The following is a 25884-nucleotide window of genomic DNA, read 5'->3' on the forward strand; positions in this document are numbered from 1 at the left end:
CAAATTTAACAAGACCAATTTGAAGACATGAGTATATTTGCAAACTTTGATTCAATATCTTATTTCTGGCAATAATTTAATACTTTTTCACTCCAAAAGTCTCTTTGAGGTTGCTCATTTTCCACTACATTCAGGGTCAATAAAAAGGAAAATTCTAATTAATTTTCCTTAGCAGTATTGCTACACAAAATGAAATCTGTACAAAAGGCCACAGACTCAGAAAAACTCCTCAGAAAGTACTTGGAATTTTCCAAGACAAAATACCCTTATTTCACAAAGCCTTCTATATCAAAGGTCTGTAGGTCATCCAGGTTTTTAAATTTACTGTGCTTATTCCTCCTAGCAGATACATTGTGATGTTAGTATTTATAGGAATAAAGGGAATATGTGCAGTGCCCTTCACTTGGAATATTGAGACGATGTCATTTTTTACCAACTGGCTTATGGCTTATTTCTTTTTTTTTTTTTTTTTGCAATACGCGGGCCTCTCACTGTTGTGGCCTCTCCTGTTGCGGAGCACAGGCTCCGGACGCGCAGGCTCAGCGGCCATGGCTCATGGGCCCAGCCGCTCCGCGGCATGTGGGATCTTCCGGAACCGGGACACGAAGCCGTGTCCCCTGCATCGGCAGGCGGACTCTCAACCACTGTGCCACCAGGGAAGCCCCTGGCTTATTTCTTTTCTGGAGCCAAAAAGACCATTTACAAAATGGCTTCTCCACATTTCTCTATATCCCTTACTCTCTTCTTCATCTATATATTTGATAATTTCTTGAGCATTCACTAAAGAAATTGAAGTAAATAGCAAAGAACATAAGGTCACTATACTCTTAAAAACTGTTTCTCAAAATTAAATCAATATTCAAGTTCTGGCCATTTCAAAATTTTCTTAATTCATTTTTTCTTTCTCTCCCCCTTCACTACTCTAATTTAAATATTAAAACTTACTTCAAACATGCCTAACTGTGGCCTTGCCTCTATTGTAATATCATTCAATGTACTATGTATGATATCAGATTAATCTATCTATAGAAGATGTCATTTTACTCATGACTTAAGACTATAAAATCAATTCAGATGATCTGTCAATTCGCCACAGATTTCCTGGACTTGGCATTAAATGCTCTTTGTCAAATGGTTCCACCAAACACCTCTCTCAATAAAATGTGTCCAATGGCCTTCAGTCAATTACGTACATTATTCTAATGTACATAATTCTAATATTATTGTTATATTCTAATATTATTATATTATCTAATAATATAATTATTATTCATAATAATAGAATATTCTATTCTATTCACTTCTATCTTATTCTACCATTTTCCTTCAGCATCTCTAGACTGTGCCCTAGAAACTAATACTTCATACAAGATGCTAAAGCATAAAAAGCCATCTCTTCAAATTTTTCTGCTTCTTCGATCAATGCATTAAATTAGGTATTAGCTGTATTAATAACCATAGTTACAATGCATATGGTCATCTATGTATACAATAAATTTATAAAATTTTAATTACTATGATCTATTAAAACATTAGCCCTTTAATAAACAATAATAAGCAATGAATTATTTAATAAAATAAAAAGTATGCTTTAAATGGAAGGAGAAATAAACTCTAGCTCAATCATTATAGTAGCACGTATGAAGACCAAAATAAAATTTATAATAAATTCATCCAGTAATCAATTTTACCAAAAAGTATATTTGTGATTAGCGATTTCTTAATTAGTCATTATTAACAATAACTATTTATGAAGATAAACCTATAGAAACTAACAAGTCTCTACTTTGCTTGCTGATCATGTCACTTAACCACTATGTCACAGTACTAACTGCTCCCATTCATGTTACTATGGAATTTTGGACATGCTCCTATTATAGCACTTTTGTTAACAGGACATCGAAGACAATTCTTTTTTAAAATCCTGGTATTCACTAGATGATTAATTTACTAAAAGTTTTGTTGACTGACTGGCTAAGCATGTGGGTATGATAATTCTAAGCATTTTAATATATCAAGATTTAAGAAGACAGGAACACGGTGAATTAAAATATTTTATTCAATAAAATATCCCACTTTCCAAAGATGACAGTCAAAAAGTCACATTCATTGTGCATGTCTTAGGCGGAGTATAAAAAGGAAACTGTATAAAAGTCTAAAATCCTTTATTATCAGAACCTATAGTGTGTATGTTAAATGGAGTCAAATGATGTTTGTGTTGTTTGGTATCTTCAGATAATTTAGAAATAGTTTTGCTTGTTTCTTAATTCCTTAAATACTAAGGAAAGCAGACATTCAAATCACCTTTTTCTCTTTCCTGTTAAGCAACAAATGAAGCAAACAATTGGGAGGCTAGTAGGTGTCTAAGGAGATTAAACAATTGCTTAGCTGAGCCTAAAAAGTACAACTTAAGGACATTAAGATTTTGAGAAAACTTTTTTTCCACACTAATTTTTTAACTTCACATGAAATATTTAAGTTTTTTAAAGCATTGATTCCAGAATTCCAGTGTTTTTATAGATCGGCTGCAGCAACTTTTAAGAAAAGTGTATAAGCCAATACTCAAATTGAGACAATTTTCCTCATTATATTTAAATAAAGACCCTACAGTTTAACCAAAAGGGTCAGCTAATTTTACCAGAAAGGTGGGGGAATGCTGGGTTCAGTTTACCAACCCCATCCAGCCAGGGATTTAATAATATACTAGTGATTTTATAATCTTACTTAATTTACGAGTAAGTAATAAAGTTTCTAACAGTTTGTGGATTAAAAACAAAGTCTGAGCTTCCCTGGTGGCGCAGTGATTGAGAGTCCGCCTGCCGATGCAGGGGACACGGGTTCGTGCCCCGGTCCGGGAAGATCCCACATGCCGCGGAGTGGCTGGGCCTGTGAGCCATGGCCGCTGAGCCTGCGCGTCCGGTGCCTGTGTTCCGCAACGGGAGAGGCCACAACAGTGAGAGGCCACAACAGTGAGAGGCCCGCGTATCGCAAAAAAACCCCACAAAACACCCCCCCCCAAAAAACACAAAGTGGGACGCTTTACAACTGAATTTGCCATGAGTCTTAAAGGATCAAATTTGCTTCTCAGACTTCATCGAATCAGAAGTGTGTTGTACACTTTAGGTCATGTTTGATATTAAAAGTGGAAGTACTTTTCATTAGATAATCTAGATAATTTATGGATAGAAGAAATTAGATATATAGGCTCAAAATAAAAATATAGGGTAAAATAACGATTTTAAAATCATAGAATATGTAACATAAATGATCATCAGATCAGAATTCAATAGTGATTATTTTAAATGCTGGTGTCTGCTTGTGTGTTAAAACAATGTTGATAACCAAATGTACATACCTGAGGAAGAAGTAATCTAAATTTTCTAAGATAATATAACCTTATTTTACTTAATGACTTTGTGTCCTATTATTAAACAGGGGATATTCTTAAAGAATTATATCAATTTCATTGTATCTAAAATGCATCTGCCCTATCATCCTCAGTTTTGGTATGCAAGGGGATCTGCAAAAGAAATGATGTCTATTGAGGCCCTTTTGCATGTTAAGATGTTTCATGTAAGGGTTAAGTGTAGAGAATATGGGAGTGGGGAAAAGAGTAGTGTTTATACGTAGTCTTTCTGTTCCTACACCATATCTACGAACATTTCCTTTCCATTCATATTGGCAGAACAGCAGAAGGCCATTACTCTTTATTGAGACACCCACAAAAGATATATTAAAGTTTCTCTTCCATGGCAAGATGTAGTATCTTAGTAAAATTATCAATAAATAGAGTATTACAAAAAAAGCACTCCAGGAAAAAATAATACTTGTTTCTAAATATAAAAGAAAATTCTAGTAAAATAAATAATGCTAAGGCAAGTAAAGAATTAGCTTCAGAAATTGTGTAAGAGAAAGAATTGTTTTCTGGACCATGGTTTATAACACTAGAAATATGTTTTCCTCTAGTGCATAGCATGAATCTCAGAAACTTGGGAAGAATAGTGTTAGCAGCAGACATTGATCTGATCAGGAAGGCTTTAAAATAAGACTCAAAGTGGAAGAGAAAAATGTGAATCAGTAAAATGGATATTATGGAGGACAGCAGGTTTGAAATAAAAATAAGACATAGTGAAAAAAAGTCTAGAAATTATTTTGTGAAAATCATGGCTTGGAATAATACTTAGGCCCAGGTTATACAGTGTACTAAATAAAACTGAAATAAAAATGGTAGATATGTTAAGCTCTTAAGATGCACTTAAAAAAACTGTTACACAACCCAGGCAGATGAGTGCAAGAATTGCCACAAATGTTTGTGCAGAGAGTGCCTTGCACAAGGGAACCTGGCCTGTGGGATAAATGGGGGATGTATTCCACTCCACACTTTGATTGCCTGACAGTTATCATTATCTTCAACTTCCCAAGTAGGAGCCTAGGTTTGGTATGTTCAGAAACCTGTTCAAGGTTATATAGCTAAAAATGATAAGGCTAGATTGGCTAGAATCAGAAGCCAGATGTGTCAGGAATTCATAATTTTCGCAAAACACAGTAAGGGGAAATTTATACACATATATGCATGCATATATAATGTATTGTAAAGTAGCAGAGTAGGGGGAAATTACCTAACTAATTTGTTCACAAGGATGAACACAGACCGGGAAATGTGTGTCACTGCATATCAGGGAGTTATATACTAGTTTATGATCAGGAAACATAAAGACAGGAATTTAGTGGAGATGTTCATATCAGGAAAGGAAAATCTAAGAAGAGAAACTGTCATTGGAAAATAGCATAGCAATCCTAGCCAAAAAAATTATAGAAGGTAGTGTATTAATAACTAGTACAAGATATGGATGAGAAAGAAGGGCTTTAATTAGGTGGATCCCTCTTAGGAGGAAGTCTAATTCTCCTAAAATCGCTCCAGTTGAGAGGGAGGACAGAGATAGTAATCATTCTGTTAAACTTGACTCATGGAGAAGGTGACTTGCATACATAATGGAGACTTTGTGAACAAAGGTTTAGAAGACTGTTAGCATAAAAGAAAGGAATGATGAGTAGGGTTGGGTAAATTAATTCCGCAGATTAAAACAGGCAGCCCTTCAGCATACAGGAAGCAAAGGGCAGTTACCCAGACACTCCAAAAAAATATAGCTGAGGAAGAAGGTGAGAAACTAAAGATGAAATTCTGACTCTATTGTTGCAAAAAAACCTATAACCAGAAAAAAGGAAAAGACACCTTAATAAAATGACTCAATTTTACAAATAGCAATTTGGTATTAGGTTCTTAGTTTTTTGAAAACATAGGGTAATAAAAGATGAATGTGAATGACCAAATCATGTGGTAAGGACTTGGAAATGAATGTGAGGTGTCTAAAGTCAAGAATGTGCTAAGATGCTCCAAATATAAAAGATCTAAAAATATTAGCTGTGTTGAGAAAAGAAAAAGAAAGGGATAAGCCCATAAACCGAGGGAGACTGCTGCTCTTTCTTTTTTCTATCTTCTCTATCAAGAAAAATTATCATTAAATTAGAATGAGTACAACAAACAATTCTGATATGGATTTGGGATTTACTCAGATTTACTTAGGGACCAAAGTAAATGAGAGTAATAGAGAAAGTTTCCAAATGATCCACTCCTGTCTACCATGTCTGTGACCTGTGAATACTTAGACAAGAAGGATAAGAATGTTCAACTTACAATGTATCTTAATTTTAATGATGTACATAGTCTTTTATTATAACTTTGTTAACAAGATTTAAAAAAACATTGGTTTTATGATAGTAACACTGAGTGGATTGCTGATGGTCGACCAATCTTTCTCCAGGCAAATTCTATCCTTTCTACTATCCAAACTCAAAATGCTATTGTGTGATTTAGTTAAGGAAGTGGAAAACACATTTTACAAATCTATGATAATACAAAGATGTGAAAGAGAGCTAATAGCTTATGTGGTAATCAAATAAATCTTCAAAAACATTTTGTTATGCTGAAATAGTCACTCCAGATAACCTACTATGTAATAGGAAATAATGTAAAGACCTATATTTAAATTTCAAAAATATCATTTATACCAACGAAGGATAACTGAGTTTAACAGTGGTTCATTTGAAAAAGCTATGATATTTTTACACAATCTATAATCTTCAGTTACCTTAGGAAAACATCATATTTCATTGTTTCTTCTCATTTTACCAAAACATTTCTATTCTACAGACACATTAAATTAGCTTTTAAAAATCCTATATATAGTTTGAACCTCTTAGAATAAAAATATGTAGAATTTCTAGCTTAGGAAACAAGACAAAGAATTATGCAGTACAGGTAAGTGTGAGAACATCTTAGTTTCTTTCACAGAAATTATACCACGTAATTTCTATAGCACATGTAATGATGAAGGATTTCAGAAAGCTCACTTTAATATGTCTCCTGTCATAGTGAAAAATGCATAAATTAATTTCAAAGATTTGGAAATAAATAAATAATTTGGAACAGTTCTGGGTAAGGTAATATTATCTTTGATATAGAAAAATATATTCTGGAATTCATGCAAATTGATTAAAACTTTATAGCAACACATCATAGTAACAAGGTCTTCACAGAGGATCACACACACACAAAAGAAGACAATTAAATTCCTCACCTGCCTAATACCCAACCGGTATGCAACGATCCGATCTACTGCATCAGGATTCATTTGAGTCCACTGTAGACTATAGGAGTAAACACGGTGTCTGTTCTGCCACACAGGATTGTAGGTATCGTAATAGAATTCTGGAGCATAGGCCTTTCCTAAAAACAGAAAAAGTCCTTAAATTTAAATGACATGTTACAGTTAAACATACTTACTTATTCTTTATGCCCTTTTATTACTTTCTACTTCGTGTTCCATAAGTAATTCTTGTATTTAAAAAGTCATGTGATTAAAATCTAATCAATTTCTGGAGAATTTGAGAAGAGATGTAAGAAGATTTCCTGGTTGGTTGTATAAGCAGTGTAAGAGGAAGAGAAGAATCAAGGATGACTGCAAGTTTTTTGATCTAAGCAACCAGAAGAATGAAGTTTCCATCAACTGATATGTAAAGTTATGGGAGGATCAAATTTGGGGGGAGAAGATCAGGAAATTATTTTTGAACAATTTGAATGATCTAAATGGAGCCATTAAGTGGGATACACTTGACTAGAATTCAGGAGAGGCCAGGGCTGGAGACATAATCTTGCTAACCACAGGCATATAGATAAGAGTTTAAATTTAAGCCATGAGACTGATGAGATCACCAAGGGAGTGTGTGTAGATAAAGGCTAAGGTCTGACCACTGGGGCAATCCAAGGTTAAGAGATATGGGAGGAGATAACAAACCCCACAAAGGCCTGAGACAGAACAACCAGTGAACAGGAAGAAAATTTAAAATGTGGTATCCTAGAAATCAAAAGAAGTACATCAGTGAGATAGGGGTATGGGATTAAGAGACACAAACTACTATATAAAATAAGCAACAAGGATATACTGTACAGCACAGGGAAATATACCATCATTTTATACTAACTTTAAATGGAATATAATCTATAAAAATATTGAATCATTATGCTGTACACCTGAGGCTAATATAGTATTGTAAATCAACTATACTTCCAGAAAAAATAAATAAATAATAAAAAAGAAGTATGTCAGCAAGTAAATGATCAACTCTGTCAAAAAAAAAATCAGTGAAGATGACAATTTGTGTTTATATTATCCATGTCTTTGGTCACTAAACTGAAATTAACCAAACAAAAACTTAACAACACAAGAACTTTGGTCAATAACGAAAAAGGCTTTTATTTAGATTTTAAGGATATGTGAGGTATACATAGTATATGTAACATACAAAAACCATCTCAGTTTTTGTCTTTTAATTGCCAAATAGAAAAATTCACAGACCATGGGAATTATATGTCCAACTTTTAAAAAAATTAATTAATTTATTTATTTATTTATTTTTGGCTGCATTGGGTCTTCATGGTTGTGTGCGGGCTTTCTCTAGTTGAGGTGAGCAGGGGCTACTATTCATGGTGGTGTGGGGGCTTCTCATTGTGGTGGCCTCACTTGTTGCCGATCATAGGCTCTAGATGTGCAGGCTTCAGTAGCTGTGGTGCGTTGGCTCAGCAGTTGTGGCGTACGAGCTTAGTTGCTCCCAAGCATGTGGGATCTTCCTGGACCAGGAAATTGATCCTGTGTCCCCTGCACTGGCAGGCAGATTCTTAACCACTGTGCCACCAGGAAAGTATCCCAACTTTTTGATATTCTGAAATATAGATTTTTTTCACACTATCTACTTTTTACCAATAATACATTTATTTATTAAATCAGTATTTAGTTAGAGCCTATTGAATGCCAAGTAGTGTTCTAGGCAATGAACAAGGAGGTATGGCCTCTGTCTTCCTGGAAATTGCTTACATTTTCTCCAACTTTTCAAATAGCTTTGCAATTTTTACTGGATTATGATTTAATAAGTTGTACATTATTCAACAGATTTTTTTTTTTAAATTAGATTAAATATTAAATGTCCTCCTGGGGTTTTCCTCCTGGGTTCCTGTATACAGGAATATATCTTACCTGGTTTTTTCTTTTTCTCCATCATTAGTCATCTATCATCTAGGGATTGCAGAAGAGTTGATTCATAAGAATTTATTACATATAAAGTATGAATGTTGAACACTAAGAATGAAAGTGATGGTCTCTATTACCCTGGTGAGGTTCACCAGGAAAAAAAGTCAGATGAACTGAATTTAATTTTTGACAAATTTACTAGTAAAATTAAATACATTGAATTACATATCTGAATTTTAGTAACATTTGGAAAAGTCTCCTATATCAACACTGTGTGCATTAAAAAATGTTCTATGAATATTCATTCAGTTTTATTGAAAATGGATTATCAACTCTATACAAACAATCTTGCATAGAAGGAGGTCTCTGGAAAAGAGTCATCACATTCATTTTATTTCTTCTATATGTTGTATGATATTTTTATTATTAGTAACTACATGATAGCACAAATTCATGTTCACAACACTTAGCAAAATCTAGATGAGAGGAACACAATATACTGAATGAATGAATAAATATCCAAAACATCACTGACAACCTGTATTTGAGACCAAATTTCCCAAACTGTTATTGAGGAGGTACATTTAGTAGTAGCCTAGATAAAGAGCCAGGGGTTTTGATTAAAAATAAGCATCCAAGGCGTTTCCCTGGTGGCGCAGTGGTTGAGAGTCCGCCTGCCGATGCAGGGGACGCGGGTTCGTGTCCCGGTTCGGGAAGATCCCACATGCCGCGGAGCGGCTGGGCCCATGAGCCATGGTCGCTGAGCCTGCGCGTCTGGAGCCTGTGCTCCGCAACGGGAGAGGCCACAACAGTGAGAGGCCCGCGTACCGCAAAAAAAAAAAAAAAAAAAAACAACAAAAAAAAACCATCCAAAACCTATAAATGAAGTAAAGAGCTTTTTAAGTGAGAAATGTCAACTTAGAGTGTTTTCATTAGACATTAGTGTCTAGATTGAATTGAGGAGATAAAGAGTCTCAATGGTTGGTTTTTCATTTTGCTTATTGTTTTTTTTTGAGGGGCACAGGGAGAAGAGGGGCTTGCTTTTGTTTTTTAGCCAAGAGGGAAATACAAGGGGTATTAGATTTAGTTCTAAGTATCACGTTTTTCATAAAATGAATGATACATTCAAAGAGAAATGAGAAGAGAATAAAGTCTATTTAGCATGGAAAAGGAAAAAAAAAATCTCTCAAAAACTGGCAAATGAAGTTTTCTGAGAGTTGAAACTCCATCACAGGCTAAATTTTAACAGATCTATGAAATAAGATGAATGCCAGTGAGTGGGTATTAAAGGATACATATTTTGACTTAGAAATGTTCTAGCAATCCTCTCTGAATACGGATGATTTTCCCTTCACTAGAGGTATTTAGTCAATACCTAACTGCCATTTAGCAGGGTCGATATGGGTGAGTGACTGTCCACAAAATGGCCATTAAGGTAAGGCACAGTCTCAAATCTCTAGGGTGCTATGAAACATTTGCCTACTGTTTCTTGTATTATTTCAATTGTTTTAAGCACATTTATTTTATAAATTCCATTTAATGTTTCTATTATCTGTATTCTAATCCTGCTTTTTGTTGACTGCCAGAAGGGTAAACTAGCTGCATGTCATAAATGCAAATTGTCATAATACTAGAACTGATTGTTTATCTAAATAAATACTTTTCAGGTTATTGAAGTAGTTTGACATTGAAGTTAAAAAAAAATTCTCATGACATTGTGAAAACATGAATTTGTTTATCAAAATCTATTTTCAGGGTTGTGAAAAATTAAGCTACAATTTAACCCTCATTTGAATATTCTAAATAGATCCAATTTTACTATAAAATTCTATCTTTATTTTTAATTAGAGATTGTTACGAAGGCTTTTCAATGTATTTCTGAAAATACTTAAGTTTATTTGCATTGACATTCCGCATTACATATGAGTGACATATGTAATATTTTTTCATGAAATATTAGACTGGAAAAGGAAATAGAGATGACCAGTTCCAGTGTCTCATATGACAGATAAATTTTGGGACAGAATAGATATGGTGATGACATATGGATGTTGATATAGTTTTAATTTAGTTGAATAATTGTTACCACCTTAGAATTAAAGATGAGAAAAGCTTTTTTAGCTGGTGCATAAATAATATTGATTAGCAACAAATAATTACTGATAAGAAATGATTTTGTGTAGTTATAGTTAAATATAAATATGCTTGCTACGTCTCAGAGCATACTTTGTACTAAACCTCTTTTGGATAAACTTGATAAAGGAAAAATGCTTTCTGACTTTGTTTGAGAAATCTATCTTAAAAGTAAAAAAAAAGACCCCACAAATTTGTTCTCTGATTTCAGAGCCAATCATATTTAATATTTATACACTTGTTTTGTAAGAAGCACACAGTATACATAGTAATACAAAGGAAATGCCCTTATAATAATCTTAGGCTGTAACAACGAAACATGACATCTGCTGGTTCAACAGGGAAAGAATTCATAATTTTTCTTCTTTTTTATCCTTCAGGCATTTTTTTTGTCCTAGCAAGCACACCAAAAATTTTTTTCATTCTCTTTTATAGTCTACTTTTATTTTTATGCAACATTGTTCGAGTTTAAATCATTTAAAACTAACTGAGCTAGAACTATATTCATTATCTAAATTAGCAGATAATTTTTAGATATGTATGATTATCTACAGATTTTGGATTTTAAAATATTCTTAAAATATATATAGAGAAAAATTTAATTGTTCAAATTTTTAAAAATTTATATAAAAGTACATTTATTCTACTTTGCAAATAGCTTCTCAAAAGTGAGTAAATTGAGTTTTCAAAATATTATTTTATGCATAAACCTCAAAGTAAAAGATATATTAAGAATATATGACATGTCACTTTCCCAGTCTAAAAATGTTAGATTAAAGTATAACAAAAATCTTTCTTACATGCATTCCTAAGCTTGCAAGCAGAAAAGGAATTGTTTCTTAGGGGTCAAAAAACAAAGAACGGAAATCAGACACTGAACAGGAGCTTAGGGAGAAAAGGAGTGTTGCTGGTGTTTGTATCCTTGGGAGCTGGAATTTTAAGGCAATAGGAGATGAGGTTAATGGGCCAATTAAGATGAGATGTTAGAAATGAGGTACCACATAACAGCAAGATCAGTAAAAACAGCAATCTCAGTACTGTATAAATGAGTCAGTAAACTTTTCTCTATATTGTGTTTCGCTTGCCTGCATTCTAGTGACTCAGCTTGCCAGTGACTGAAAGTTCCTAAAACTCTAGTTTTATCCTCACACATTTTGACTCCTTAAACTGAAATGCTTTCTTGGTGTAATTTCTACCTGCTTATCAATTCTTACCTTTTGGTACCCAAATCACAACTATCCTTCCTTTAATTACTCTTTCTTCAATGATAAATATTTATACTACCATACTTAACATTTAATTAGGAAAACACATTGTAATACTACACCAATATATAAGTACTCCTGAAAATATTTTCTGTATGATCATTTTTATTTTTCTGATTAGAGGCCCTTTCCCAGATTTAGACATAATGTAATTGGGGCCAATGGAGTGGACTGAACAATGTAAAGCAACTACCACCTTGTTGTTTTAGAATAATATTGATGTTTCAATTTTCACACACATACATTTTTTAAAAAAAATCAGAATTGTGGTATAATAGATAATATCTCTAAATAAAGCTAGTTTTAATTTAATTATAGCCATTAAATAAATTTACTGCTACTGACCAAGAACAACCTTCCCTAGGCATGCCTATGTTTTTAATATTAATCCATCAATATGATATTTAGGGTGATTTTTGCAAAGAGAAAATAAAATGGGATAATTACTGTAAAATTGATATAGCATTTACATGTTTTTATTTCTGATTGTAGTTTAAAAAATTATTTTGAGAGCTTTGATAATGATATGTTAACATAAATATTGATATGCCAGGGAAGAAAAAGTTAAGAAACTCTGTAATTTGCTCCCTTTCTCCTCAAGGATGCCTAAGGTAATTGTGACTCTACCAGACCACCTTCTAAACCAGGCTTCAGCAAACTTTTTGTATAAAGGGTCAGATAGTAAGTATTCTAAGGCTTTAAATTGTGATCATAAGATATCTGTCACAACTATTCAACTATGATATTATAGATACTACTAATTCATGTAGTTCAAGATGATATAATTTGAGAGGTAATATAATACAAATTCAAAATTCTTCTACTTATCCAATGAGTTGACATGTTAATAATATTCCAAATTTTATGATTTTCAGAATTGGCCAGGTCTCTCCAATTGTACGTACTCACAGCTGAAAATCTATATCTTTTATAAGTATTCAAACAACCCAAGGAATTAAAAAAAGTGCCCCAAATGAAAAGACTTAGAAGTTCAATATTCTCACATGTAGTAGCTACCTGTTGACAAAGACTTTAATAACTTTTAAGAGAATTTAGTTTATCTCTCACAGACATTTGATTAAAACAACCAATTATAGTTTGCAGATGTATACAAGCAATACTTTAAAAAAATTCTCTAGAGCAAATTGAAATAGATTTACTATATCATTAGTGTATTCACCCCCCAAAATGGTCAACTACTATATCATAGCCTTTTGGTATTCAATGTGTTATTCTCTGATATATCAACATCATTAAACAAAAAAAAATTGTAAATAAAAATATTTAGAGATTTAATGAAGTATTTAAAACATCACAAATTTTAAAACCTTTAAAAGAAAATGTTCACTAAAATGAAGCACTCATTTCTCATACTTAAATTATTCTATATAAGACCCTGTTTAATGACAAATAAAAAATAGGATTCAGAATTATTCATAAAATCCTTATTATTACATCTTGCATCATTTTGATACAATGGTGGCTGTTAATATGCTGTACTAACTCCATGCACTGCCCAAATTATAATATTTGCCCCCTTTCTATGGTTATGTTAAATTATCTTTTATTTAATAGATTATAAACACTTTGATGGCAGATACCTCATTTTTTATATACTGTCCCCTCAGTTGAGGATATGAAGAAAACCAATTGAACTCAAAAAATATCTCTACTAAAATTTTTCATGTAAATGGTCATTTGCATCTGTATTTTTTGGGGTGGAGTTCCTATTTATATTTTTAAAACTTCAATGAAGCACTATTTCAACACAATTGAGTCACCTCTGACCCCTTTTTGGCATCAGCCTAGAACAAAATATTTATGCAAAGTAGTTGCTGGCTTACGCACCAAATATATATGGTTGTCTTGGGTAATATAAAATAAATGCATGCACTTACCAGATAACATTTTAACTTAAATGAATAACCCTTTTACTCTAAAACCCTGAATGTACTTTGCCAAAAATGATGTTAAATATGAATAATATGAGGTTTTTTTTTTTTCCAAAATAGGCTTAGATTAGGATCTGGTCCCAAAAATTTAAAAGATGATTTGGATTTGATGAAACAATTAGCTTTCACATTAGGCTTGTAAATAGGAAACTGCTAAGGGTTTAGAGAAAGTTTAGAAATAAAAATTATAAATCCATTGATACTTTACTTGGAAATATCTAAGTAAGTGTTGTGTGTATTAAAAACCACATGTTCTAAAGAAAAATAATCTGGAGAGCTCCTCTGGGAATAAAGATGGTTGACTTGAGAGAAAGAAGAAAAGACAGCTCTTAAATTCTGTACTTCAATTATCCCCTTGTACAAAATAGAGTTGGCCCAAGGGCCTTTGCTCACTACTATTCTGTCAAGTATTTGAGACACCTACCAGAATTGTATGTCTAGGATTGCTGTTAAAAGTTATTCTACTATAATTTACCACTACAACCATGGACTCATGAAGCAAGAAAAATCTTGAGAGATGGAAACTGTATCTCAAATTTATATAGGAATTTACAGTTAAAAAGTACTTCCACAAATATTAACTTCTTTTAGTCTTCACAGAAGTTGGAAGGGCAAAAATGCAGAGGGATATTACTTGGCTTGAACTGCAAATCTGGAAAGTTAATGTGAATATCATAATTAATGAAATAATGCAGACTACTATCCTTGTCTGGTCTGCAGATCATCCCTCAAAAAGATCCAAATGAATATTTTGTGAGAAGGAAGAGAGGTTACACCATTTACCTAAATATGCAAAGGAAGTTGGCTTTCAGACTGAGAGCGTCTGACCATCCCTACCTTCCTCAATGTATTTTATTTCAGGAATGTTAGGATAAAATGAAATTATTAGAAATCTCTCTTTTCAGAAATATTGCAGCACATACTCCCAAGGCAGAAGAATACAAAACTATTTTGCTTCATTTTATATTTTAGAAAAACATTTCATTAATACATGGTACAGGTCAATTGTCAGTGGGTGAGGCAAGCACACACCAAACTTTCCTGTCATTGGTGAGGGAAGACAAGGTTGGAGTAGCTATCTGGAGTATCACATTTGGCTATGTCACAATCATGGCTCTAGGCTGATTTTGTGATGCTCTTTTGCTATCCTTTCAAGAGTTATGCCATTTCTTTCATATATCACAACTATGCTTGTTAATGAGCCAACTCTGTAATATGTATGTATGTGCTGGCATGGGAAGCACAAACAATTGAGGTTGCAGAAGAAATTCTATAGATCATTAAATTTCACAAAACAGAAGCAGATTCAGAAACAGAAAATGATTAGATATACATGGTGTCCAGTTCCTGGGCTAAGCACAAATCTATTTTGTAGCAAGTGCACTGTTTTATAAAAATAGTGAGTACATCCCTGTTCTCTGACCATTTCCCCTCGCCTGTCCTATACATCCCATGCCTAAGAAATGCTGCTAGAAAATCAAATCACTGAAGTAACTAGCAACCATTTATTCATAAACTCAATTGCTAATTCTTATATGGCCCAGAAATGCTATATGCATTCCCCTCAAATATACATGGATACTTATGAGTCAAGATATGGAATAACCAAAATCTCTGCTTATTTACTAGGGCCCACAGTTTTATAAGACTTCAAAACTTTTCCTTTCCTTTTTCTAGGAATCCTCAAAAGACGTCTCACATATAATTCAAAAGCCAGTCATTTTAGGCTTTCCTGCCCTTTCTTTCTTATTCCAGCTTCCATCAAAGGGACAGTCAGAGAAATTCTCCCTTGAGGTTGTGTACAGTGTGGGGAAATTTTATGTAAATCTGAATTATGTAACAGAAACAGTATATGAAAAACATACCAGTGTTCAAATTTGAAATAGAATATGCCCAAACAAGGGAAAAACCCCACAGACAATGCAATATTAGAGTTTCAATTTATTTTTTTTTTTTTTTTTTTTTTTTTTTTTTTTTAAATTTATTTTATTTTTGGCAGCATCGGGTCTTCATTGCTGCTCGCGGGCCCTCTCTAGTTGGCGGCGAGCGGGGGCTACTCTTCGCTGCAGTGCGCGGGCTTCTCACTGCAGTGGCCTCTCCTGTTGCGGAGCACGGGCTCTAGGAGCGCGGGCTTCAGCAGTTGTGGCGCACGGGCTCAGCTGCTCCACGGCACGTGGGACCCTCCCAGACCAGGGCTCGAACCCATGTCCCCTGCATTGGCAGGCGGACTCCCAACCACTGCGCCACCAGGGGAAGCCCTCAATTTATTTTTGTTCAATTTGGATTTTTCTTTTCATATAGCATGTATATGTCTATAGATATACAACTTCTCATAAAATTCTCATGAAATGCTTTCCTCTGGGGTCTTCCTCTTCGTAAGCCTGCTTGCAGTGTTTTACCTGTACACAGAAAATATTCTAATTGTGACATTAGGAGAAAGCTTAATCAAGGGAATAAAACAGTTTTTTCTGGCTTAAAGAAGAATTGATGCTTGATCTCTCCTAGACAAAAATAAGATTATTAAAGGCACTTATGTGGTTAATTTTTGTTATTTGCCCGGCACCATGCTAACCACTTGCATACATTGTGTTTCTTAATATTCACAATCCCCTGCAGGATGAGAATATTCTTACCATTTTCCTTTTGTGAAAGATGAAAGTGAAGATTAGCGATCTTAAACAAATTGCCCTATAGTAAGCAACTGTGGAGTAACAAAGCTGCATTCTGAATCCACATCGGAAGCCCTTTTTATTCTAACACCCAACATCTTTGGATAGGGTTGCTCTCTACCGCGCGTGACTGGCTAAAGGGGTGAAAAGGGCTGAAATCCAGGCTCTGTTTCTGTTGCAACCACTTGTGCCCTGGTATGGGAGTTACAACTGCTTGAAGAAAGGGGCACCTTTTTCCTGATTCGCACACAAAGACTGTACAGGCTGGTGGATTTCCTGATAAGATGCTACTCCCAGTAATCTAACAAGGATCCCTACTTCCCTACTCTGCCCATTGTGAGTATGGAAACTTAAACTACAATTTACCCTTGGGACTCAACCAGATTTGCCATATTATATCGTTATCTGAAAGTATTATCAAGTCAGGAATTTATAAAGATAAGGATTGACTAAATCTCTAGAATGAGAACTACATGTACTTGTTAAGCATTTAACTCAGAAATAATGAATATATAATAAGCTGCAAATAATTCAGTCTTTCCTAAAGCTTTACGTTCCCTAAAAACTGAAAAGTTCCAAAGTGTCTAAAAGCCTTGGGTTCCTTTGAAGGACCTCTGGTTGGGGGGTGTGCATGGAGGGGGAATGGCTGGATGAACTGACCCAGCAGCGCTCAGGCCCAGAGGACTGACTGTTCAATGGTGTACTTAGGAAGCACATTAACTTCCTGGCAAGCACCGCTGCCACACATGTGGGTGGTCCACTGCTGAATATGAATGCGTGGAATATCATTGAGGCAGGGAGTAAGAGGTGTTCAAGTGAGTTGGAGAGGAGCCCAGAAGGTATGCTGTTTATCTTCTAGGGACATTTATTTTCTCCAAAACATATAACTTGAATTAATAAAGTGGATTTAGATGTGAATAAAGGAAACCAGTCATTGAAACTGAATAACTGTGACTCTCTAAGAATAACCCAAAGATCTGTGAATATGACTCCTAGAGCAAGAAAAAGATTAAAGCACAAATAACTGTTCTTATAGTATTGCTAAGAAGCACTGTCTGGATCTCATTGCAAAGCAAGTATCTGCCTGCAGTTAGATGCTGAGGCTACTAGCAACTGTCATTTTGATCAGTGCTTTAGAAATAGACAAAGTTCATTAGAACGATGAAAGAAAGTGATTTCTTAAGTAATGCTTACATAAGTAATGCAAAATTATAAAACTTTGGTTATATCCTCTGGTCTGAAATTCAAAAAGAATTTATAAAAAGAAAACCTCTATCAACTTTCTCAACTTACTGCTATGTCACAAAATATCCCTTGAGAAAAGACAATGTATCAGGTTGTGGGCAATTATCTGTGGAATGTCTCACCTGACCATCTTAAGTCTGGTTTCTGGCATGTCTTTGGAACAAGTTTTGCACTGTTCTCATCCATTAATCATCCCTTCAGGGTGATGGACAAAGGCCAAGTGCTTAAATAGACACTTGGAGGTTTGGGATACGGCTTTGATTCCACTGAACTAAAAAGTCCTTTGATTCTTTCACAGATTGATTTTATTACCACCCAATATCTACTGAAAAAATCCAACTGTACTAAGTGCTAAACAGACTCTTAAGAGTAGAAATACTAAACATATAATATTCACATACATATGTGTGGACTTCTACATTTGGGTTTCTTTGCTTTATTCTTTTCTGATGTCAGAGAATATTATAAAAATTCTTTTCTCTCAGGAGAAACTGATTTCGAACCATTTCTTATCCTCTAAAAACTGGATCTAATGCTTGCCCAAAATAATATAAGGAAGCTGTGAGCAATAGTTTTGGAATACTGTGTCCTACCCTGTTATGCTGATATCTCTGTCTTCCCTTTATTCTACCCAGCAGTGATGGTCTTGCTTACAAAATGGTAATTCTCCAAAACCTGATTCATATCCTTCTGATTTCACTTGTATATGTGACCTTTGTTACCAATATATTGGGTCATTCAATATTCTTAATATAACAGTCACTATCTCTTAAAGTAAGAGATACAGCTGGGCAAAGTTGTTATCTTGGGGAGGGGAACTACTGTGAAGATAACCAGTTTACTGTCTCCTCCTAAAGGAAAGTAATTTAGAGGTTAGGGGAGGAAAAAGGAAAAAACGATTCTCGAGGAACAACCAAATGTTTAAAAAATTAACACAATATGGATTAGAAAAAGTATATACATGACAATAGTAAATCGAACAATGCCATTCATATTATGAAACACCTCCTATTCCCAACCCTATCTTATTTGGCAAATATCATCCACTCTTCAATAATACTTGAGGTATAATTTACATACAATAAAATGAACACATTTTAAGTGCAGATTTCACTGCGTCTAGAAAAATATATATTACTATGTAGTCACCAATCAAGATATAGGAGATTTCTATCACTGCAGAAAGTTACCTGCTACTCCTTTGTAATCAATCAACTCCACCTTCAGCCCCAGCCAAAGAATATAATTTCTATTACTAAAGATTAGCTTTGCATGTTCAGGAAATTAATATAAATGGAATCATAAAGTATGCACTTTCTGTGGCTAGTTGTGTTTATTCAATATAATTGTTTTTGAAATCCATCCATTCATGTATTGTATCAGTAGTTCTCTCCACTTCTATGACTGAGTAAAATTCCACTGCATGAGTAGATTAGATCACAAGTTGTTTATTCAGCCACCTGTTGATGAATATTTGGGTTGTTTCTAGTCAGACACTATTACAAATAAAGCTGCCATTAAAGTTTGTGTATAAATCTCTGTATAGACATACACATTTTCATTTCTGTTGAATAATCATCTAGGAGTGGAATTGCTGGATCACTTGGTAAATAAATATTTAAGTTTTTGAGAGACTTACAAGCCATTTTCAAAACAGAAATCCCATTCTACACTCCCAGCAAGAATGTGTGATAATTTCAGTGACTATATATCCTCACCTACATTTGCTGTTGTCAGCCTTTTTAACTTTTGTCATTATAATGTGTGTGTAGTTCTAACTTGTTGTGTTTTAAATTTCATTTCTCTGATAACAAATGATGGCTACCAGTTTTAATACAAATACTGGTCAATTGTATGCTATTTTGTGCAATGTATATTCAAGTCTCTTGCCAATTTTATTTGGACCGTTTGTCTTATTATTGAATTTTAAGGATTATATACTCTGGATACAAACACTTTGTCACAAACATGTATTTCAAATTATTTTTTCAGCCTGTGGCTTGCTTTCTCCTTTTTCCCTTTTTTTTTGTTTCTTTAGACCAATAATTTTTTTAAAAAAAAATTTATTGGAATATAGTTGATTTACAATGTTGTATTAGTTTCAGGTGTACAGCAAAGTGAATCAGTGATACACATACATATATCCACTCTGTTTAAGATTCTTTTCCCACGTAGGTCATTGAAGAGTATTGAGTAGAGTTCCCTGTGCTACACAGTAGTACATATATACAGTAGAATATTACTCAGCCATACAAAAGGACAAAATAATGCTATTTGCAGCAACATGGATGGACCTAGAGATTGTCATACTGAGTGAAGTAAGTCAGACAGAGAAAGACAAATGTCATATGATATTGCTTATATGTGGAAGCTTTTTCCTTTTTTAATGAGGTCTTTTGAGGAGCAGGAAGACTGCAGTTTTAATTATGCTTGTATTATTATTATTTGTATTAGTTTTAAATGACTGGTGATTTTTGGGGTTTACTTTCTATTCCAAATTTGCCTAGATTTTCTCCTGAGTTTTCTCCTAGAATTTTACAGTTTTAATTTTTTATATTTACATCTACAATCAATTTTAAATTAATCTTGTGCGTAATGTGAGGTATTATTTAAGGTTTATTTTTTTAATATGAATATCCAGTTGTTCTAGCACAATTTATTCAGAAGACTATCATTTCTTAATGGATTATGCTGGTGACTTTGAAAAACTCATTTGACCATATGTGTATCATCTCTGTGACCTTAGAGGTCTATTCCTGGATCTTTTATCCTGTTTCAATGAACCATGTGTTTATATTTATACAAAAACCACACTATCTTGATTACTGTGACTTTACAGTAAGACTTGGAACAGGGTAGTGTGAGTCCTCCAACTTTGTTCTTTTTCCCCTTGCACATAGGTCTAGCTATTGTTAAGCCTTAGCTTTCCAAATAAAATCTAGAGTCAGCTCTTCAATTTCTATAGAAACAAGACCAAAAACAACCATGCTGGGTATTTTGTTGGGATTGCAGTGAATCTGTAGATCAATTCGGAGACAATAAGTATGAAACCAATATTAATTCTTCCAAAATATGAACTTGGTATATTTCTCTATTTATTTCAGTTCATATCCCTCAGCAATTTTTTAATATTTTTCAGTGTACGTCTTGTGCATATTTTATTAAATTTATTTACACTTTGATCTGGAAATGGTATTTTTTACCCTTCAGTTTCAAATTTTTGTAGCTATTATACAGAAATATGATTGATTTTACATACTAATTTCATACCCTATGCTATGCTAAATTATCTTAATTCAAGTATATTTTCTCATAGATAATTTAGCATTGTCTTCAAAAACAACGACATAATCTGTGACTAGAAATAACTTTGTTTCTTCCTTTCTGATTTTTATGCATGTTATTTACTTTCCTTGTGTTATTGTAGTGGTAAGGACCTGCAGTACAATATTTGTGACTAATGAGAGTGGGTATTTTTGTTTTGCTCCCAATTTTAGAAGGAAAATGTTTGATCAGCATATTATCTTGGTGAGTATTCCATGTGCACATGTAACAATATGTAGTTTACAACTTTGGGTATGATAATCTACAAATATCAATTAATTTAGTTTGCTTGTAGTATGGTCCAGATCGTCTTCACTTGTTATCTTTTCCTCTGATATTTCGAGTAAATTCAAATGTATTTTAGTTTCTTCAATGCACCACTTTTTTTTTTGATATTTATTTAAACATCTTTATTGGAGTATACTTGCTTTACAGTGGTGTGTTAGTTTCTGCTTTATAACAAAGTGAATCAGCTATACAAATATAGATATCCCCAGATCTCTTCCCTCTTGTGTCTTCCTCTCTCCCACCCTCCATATCCCACCCCTCTAGGCGGTCACAAAGCACTGAGCTGATCTCCCTGTGCTATGTGGCTGCTTCCCACTAGCTATCTATTTTACATTTGGTAGTATATATAAGTCCATGCCACTCTCTCACTTTGTCCCAGCTTACCTTTCCCTCTCCCCATGTCCTCAAGTCCATTCTCCAGTAGGTCTGTGTCATTATTCCCGTCCTGCCCCTAGGTTCTTCATAACCAGTTTTTTTTTTTTTTTTAGATTCCATATACATGTGTTAGGATACGGTATTTGTTTTTCTCTTTCTGACTTACTTCACTGTGTATGACAGACTCTAGGTCCATCCACCTCACTACAAATAACTCAATTTTGTTTCTTTTTATGGCTGAGTAATATTCCATTGTATATATGTGCCACATCTTCTTTATCCATTCATCTGTCAATGGACACTTAGGTTGTTTCCATGTCCTGGCGATTGTAAATAGTGCTGCCATCATCCAAAAATCCACAAACAATAAATGCTGGAGAGGGTGTGGAGAAGAGGGAACCCTCTTGCACGTTGGTGGGAATGTAAATTGATACAGCCACTATGGAGAACAGTATGGAGGTTCCTTAAAAAACTAAAAATAGAGCTACCATATGACCCAGCAATCCCACTACTGGGCATATACCCTGAGAAAACCATAATTCAAAAAGAGTCATGTACCACAATGTTCACTGCAGCAATGCACCACTTTTTAAAAAAACTTTTTAGAAGTTTCTGTATGGCAAAAACTATGCAACTTTAACTTATTCTATTTAGAGTCAATATTGTATCACTTAATATATCACACTTCACATTTCATGCTTCTCTGAGGTCCCTATTTGCTTCTCAGTTCCTACTTCACAAATGTTATAAATTTAGAAAAATACAACTCAAATTAATCCCATCATTTGTGTTATTGCTGTAACATTTTGGTTCGTGATATGTTATAAACCCTAACTTATAATGTTATTATTTTTGCTTCAAACCAAGGATTGAGAGACTTTTCCTCAAAGGGCTAGATGTAAATATTGCGTTGGCCCAAAAGTTCGTTTGGGTTTTTCAGTAACATCTTATGGAAAAATCTGAATGAACTTTTGGGCCAACTCAATATTTTAGGTTTATGAGCCATATGGTTGCTGTTACAACTACTCACCTCTCCTGTTGTAGCATGAATGGAGCCATAGACAATACATAAGCAAGTGAAGAAAGCTATGTTGCAATTAACCTTTATCTATAAAAACTGTTGGTTGGTGCCCAAGCTGTAATTTGCTGACCATTGTTTGCACAGCTGTTTATTAGGGAAATTATAAAAAAATTTATCTTTACCCACCTATTTACTGGATCTGATCATCTTCATTCCATTTTTTCCCCATGTTTATTGAGGTATAATTGGTATACAAAAAAAGTGAATATAATTAATATAATACAATTTGGTAAATTTAGACATACGTATACCTCCTGTTACTATCACCACAATCTAGGTAATAAATATAACCATCACCTCCAAAAGTTTCCTTGTGTTCATGTGTGGGTGTGTAGGTGTGTATGTTAAGAGCCCAGAAATAAACTCACTCATATATGGTCAACTGATCTTCTTCAAAGGTACCGAGAATATACAACAGAGAAAAGATAGTCTCTTTAAAAAATGATGTTGAAAAAACTAGATATCCACATTTAAGACAATGAAATTCGACACGTGTCTTTTACCATACACAAAATTTAACTCATAATGGGTTAAAGATTTGAATATAAGATCTGAAAACATAAAACTCACAGAAGAAAACATAGGAGAAAAGATTATTTCTTTATGTAGATCCTGGTTTCCACTGAAAACTTTTCCCTTTAATATGAAGAATATGTTTTGGCATATTTTGTAGTACAGTTTTACTGACTACTAATTCTCCAGCTTTCATTTTCCAGAAAAATATATTTGTTTGACCCTATTTTAAAGCACATTTTCACTGGAAATAAAATTATTAACTGACAGTATTTTAAAGACGTTTAAAGATTTAAAGATGTGTCATTGTCTTCTAGCTCACATTGCTTCTAATGAGAAGGTAACTGTCATGCATATCATCACAATATCATTTTTATTCTGGCTGCTTTGAAAACTTTCTGTCTTTGGTTTTCTGCAATTGGATTATGATGTGCCTAGGTGTGGTTTTATTTGTATTTTTTCTTGGTTTGTGTTCCATGATATGATTGGATCTGTGGGTTTGAAAAACTTTTTTTTTTCTTTTTTGTCCCATTCTCATTCTTTTCTAGAACGTCTGGAAATTCAATTGCAATTATTTTAGGCCATTTTTCATTATCCTCCAGGTCCTTAGGTCTCTTTTCTTTAGTCTTCAATCTTTTTTCTATCTAGCAGATTGTCTCAGCTCTTTCAATTTGTCTTCAATTTCACTGACCCTCTACCTTTTCCAATATGTTGTTCATTCCATTTAGGTAATTTTTTCATTCCAGTTATTATACCGTTTTAGTTATAGTTGTTTGCATTTGGTTATTTTTTAAAGGATTTTTTCCCGCTGCTGAAATTTCTTATGCATTTGCTCATAAATACTGCATTTATCTTTAAATCTTTGAACATATTTTCCTTTAATACTTTGAAATTATTATAATAGCTAGGTTGTGCTATATCCAACATCTGGGCCATCTCAGGGTTAGTTTCTAAAAGACCACTGTTACTCTCTCTTTTTTTAAGTTTATTTTTTTAATTTATATTATTTATTTTTGCCTGCATTAGGTAATTTTTGCTGCACATGGGCTTTCTCTAGTTGCAGTGAGCAGGGGCTACTCTTCGTTGCAGTGCATGGGCTTCTCATTTCAGTGGCTTCTCTTGTTGCGGAACATGGGCTCTAGGCTTATGGGCTTCAGTAGTTGTGGAACACGAGCTCAGTAATTGTGGCTCTCGGGCTCTAGAGCGCATGCTCAGTAGTTGTGGCGCATGGGCTTAGCTGCTCTGCAGCACATGGGATCTTCCCAGACCAGGGCTTGAACCCATGTCCCCTGCATTGGCAGGAGGATTCTTAACCACTGCACCATCAGGGAAGTCCCATGACCACTGTTATTCTTGACTAAGGGTAACACTTTCCTATTTTCCTTGCATGTCAGGTAATTTTTATTATTTATTGAGCATTGTTAGTAATTATCACTACATTATTACATTGTAATGTGTAATACATATTATATAATATATTATAGATAACTGGACTATGCTCTCTTCCTCTAAAGAGTGTCGATGTTTATTCTAGTAGGTAATTCAGCTACCTGCTAATCACTTCAAATTTTTGTATTCTGCCTTTTTACATTTTATCAGGGTGAGATGTATGGAGAACATAGAGACTTGCTCTTACAAATTGGTGGAACTCTACTTCCAAATTCTACCTCTCCATGAATCTTATCGGGGCTTGGTGTTAGCCTTTGTTTGGGAGAATCTAGAGTAAGTCTTTATTTCCAAGCAAGGCCCTGACTCCTAAGGCTTAATCATTCTGATATCTCAGCAGGATGTTCGGAATTTTAAGAAGGTATATCCTACTTTGCTAAGTTGAAAATTCTAGCTTTCTCCATCACTGCTTGAACTCTACTGTCACTTTTCTGCTCTGAACCTGATATAGAAGAGTGTGCTAAGCCTCAACAGTTTCACCTTATCTATGCATCCCAATCTTCAGGTAAGGACTAGGATGGAATCAACACGAACTCCTATAAGCCTTCCTCTAATCAGCCCTTTCTGTTCCATCTCTAAAATATTGCATAAATTAGATTCAATATTAAAGTAAATATTTTGGTAAAAGTTTTGCTAAGTGATAGTATTATTTCCTTAATTAATATTTACATTTTTATTTCTACTTTTTTAGGTTCAGCATGGATTCATCTACATTTTATCTAGCTTAATTATCCAAAAATTCCTTTAGAACCACTAATAAAAGAGTTACTGAGGGCTTCCCTGGTGGCGCAGTGGTTGAGAGTCCGCCTGCCGATGCAGGGGACACGGGTTCGTGCCCCGGTCCGGGAAGATCCCACATGCCACGGAGCGGCTGGGCCCGTGAGCCATGGCCGCTGAGCTTGTGCGTCCGGAGCCTGTGCTCCGCAACGGGAGAGGCCACAACAGTGAGAGGCCCGCATACCGCAAAAAAAAAAAAAAAAAAAGAGTTACTGAGGTGTGTCAAAAAGA

At 34.2% G+C, this 25884-nt stretch overlaps 1 protein-coding gene across 2 annotated transcripts in view; it reads right to left on the bottom strand.

Moving 5' to 3' along the window:
- MDGA2 (MAM domain containing glycosylphosphatidylinositol anchor 2) overlaps positions 1 to 25884 on the bottom strand; it is an 826249-nt gene that overhangs the window by 81607 nt on the left and 718758 nt on the right. For both annotated transcript variants that reach the window (XM_030854879.2, XM_060294784.1), the window contains one exon: positions 6639 to 6787. In XM_030854879.2, the coding sequence (XP_030710739.1) occupies positions 6639 to 6787 (149 nt within the window). The remainder of the gene's footprint in view (positions 1 to 6638; positions 6788 to 25884) is intronic.

The sequence above is a fragment of the Globicephala melas genome, chromosome 2 (genome assembly GCF_963455315.2).
Source record: "Globicephala melas chromosome 2, mGloMel1.2, whole genome shotgun sequence".
NCBI lineage: Eukaryota > Metazoa > Chordata > Mammalia > Artiodactyla > Delphinidae > Globicephala > Globicephala melas.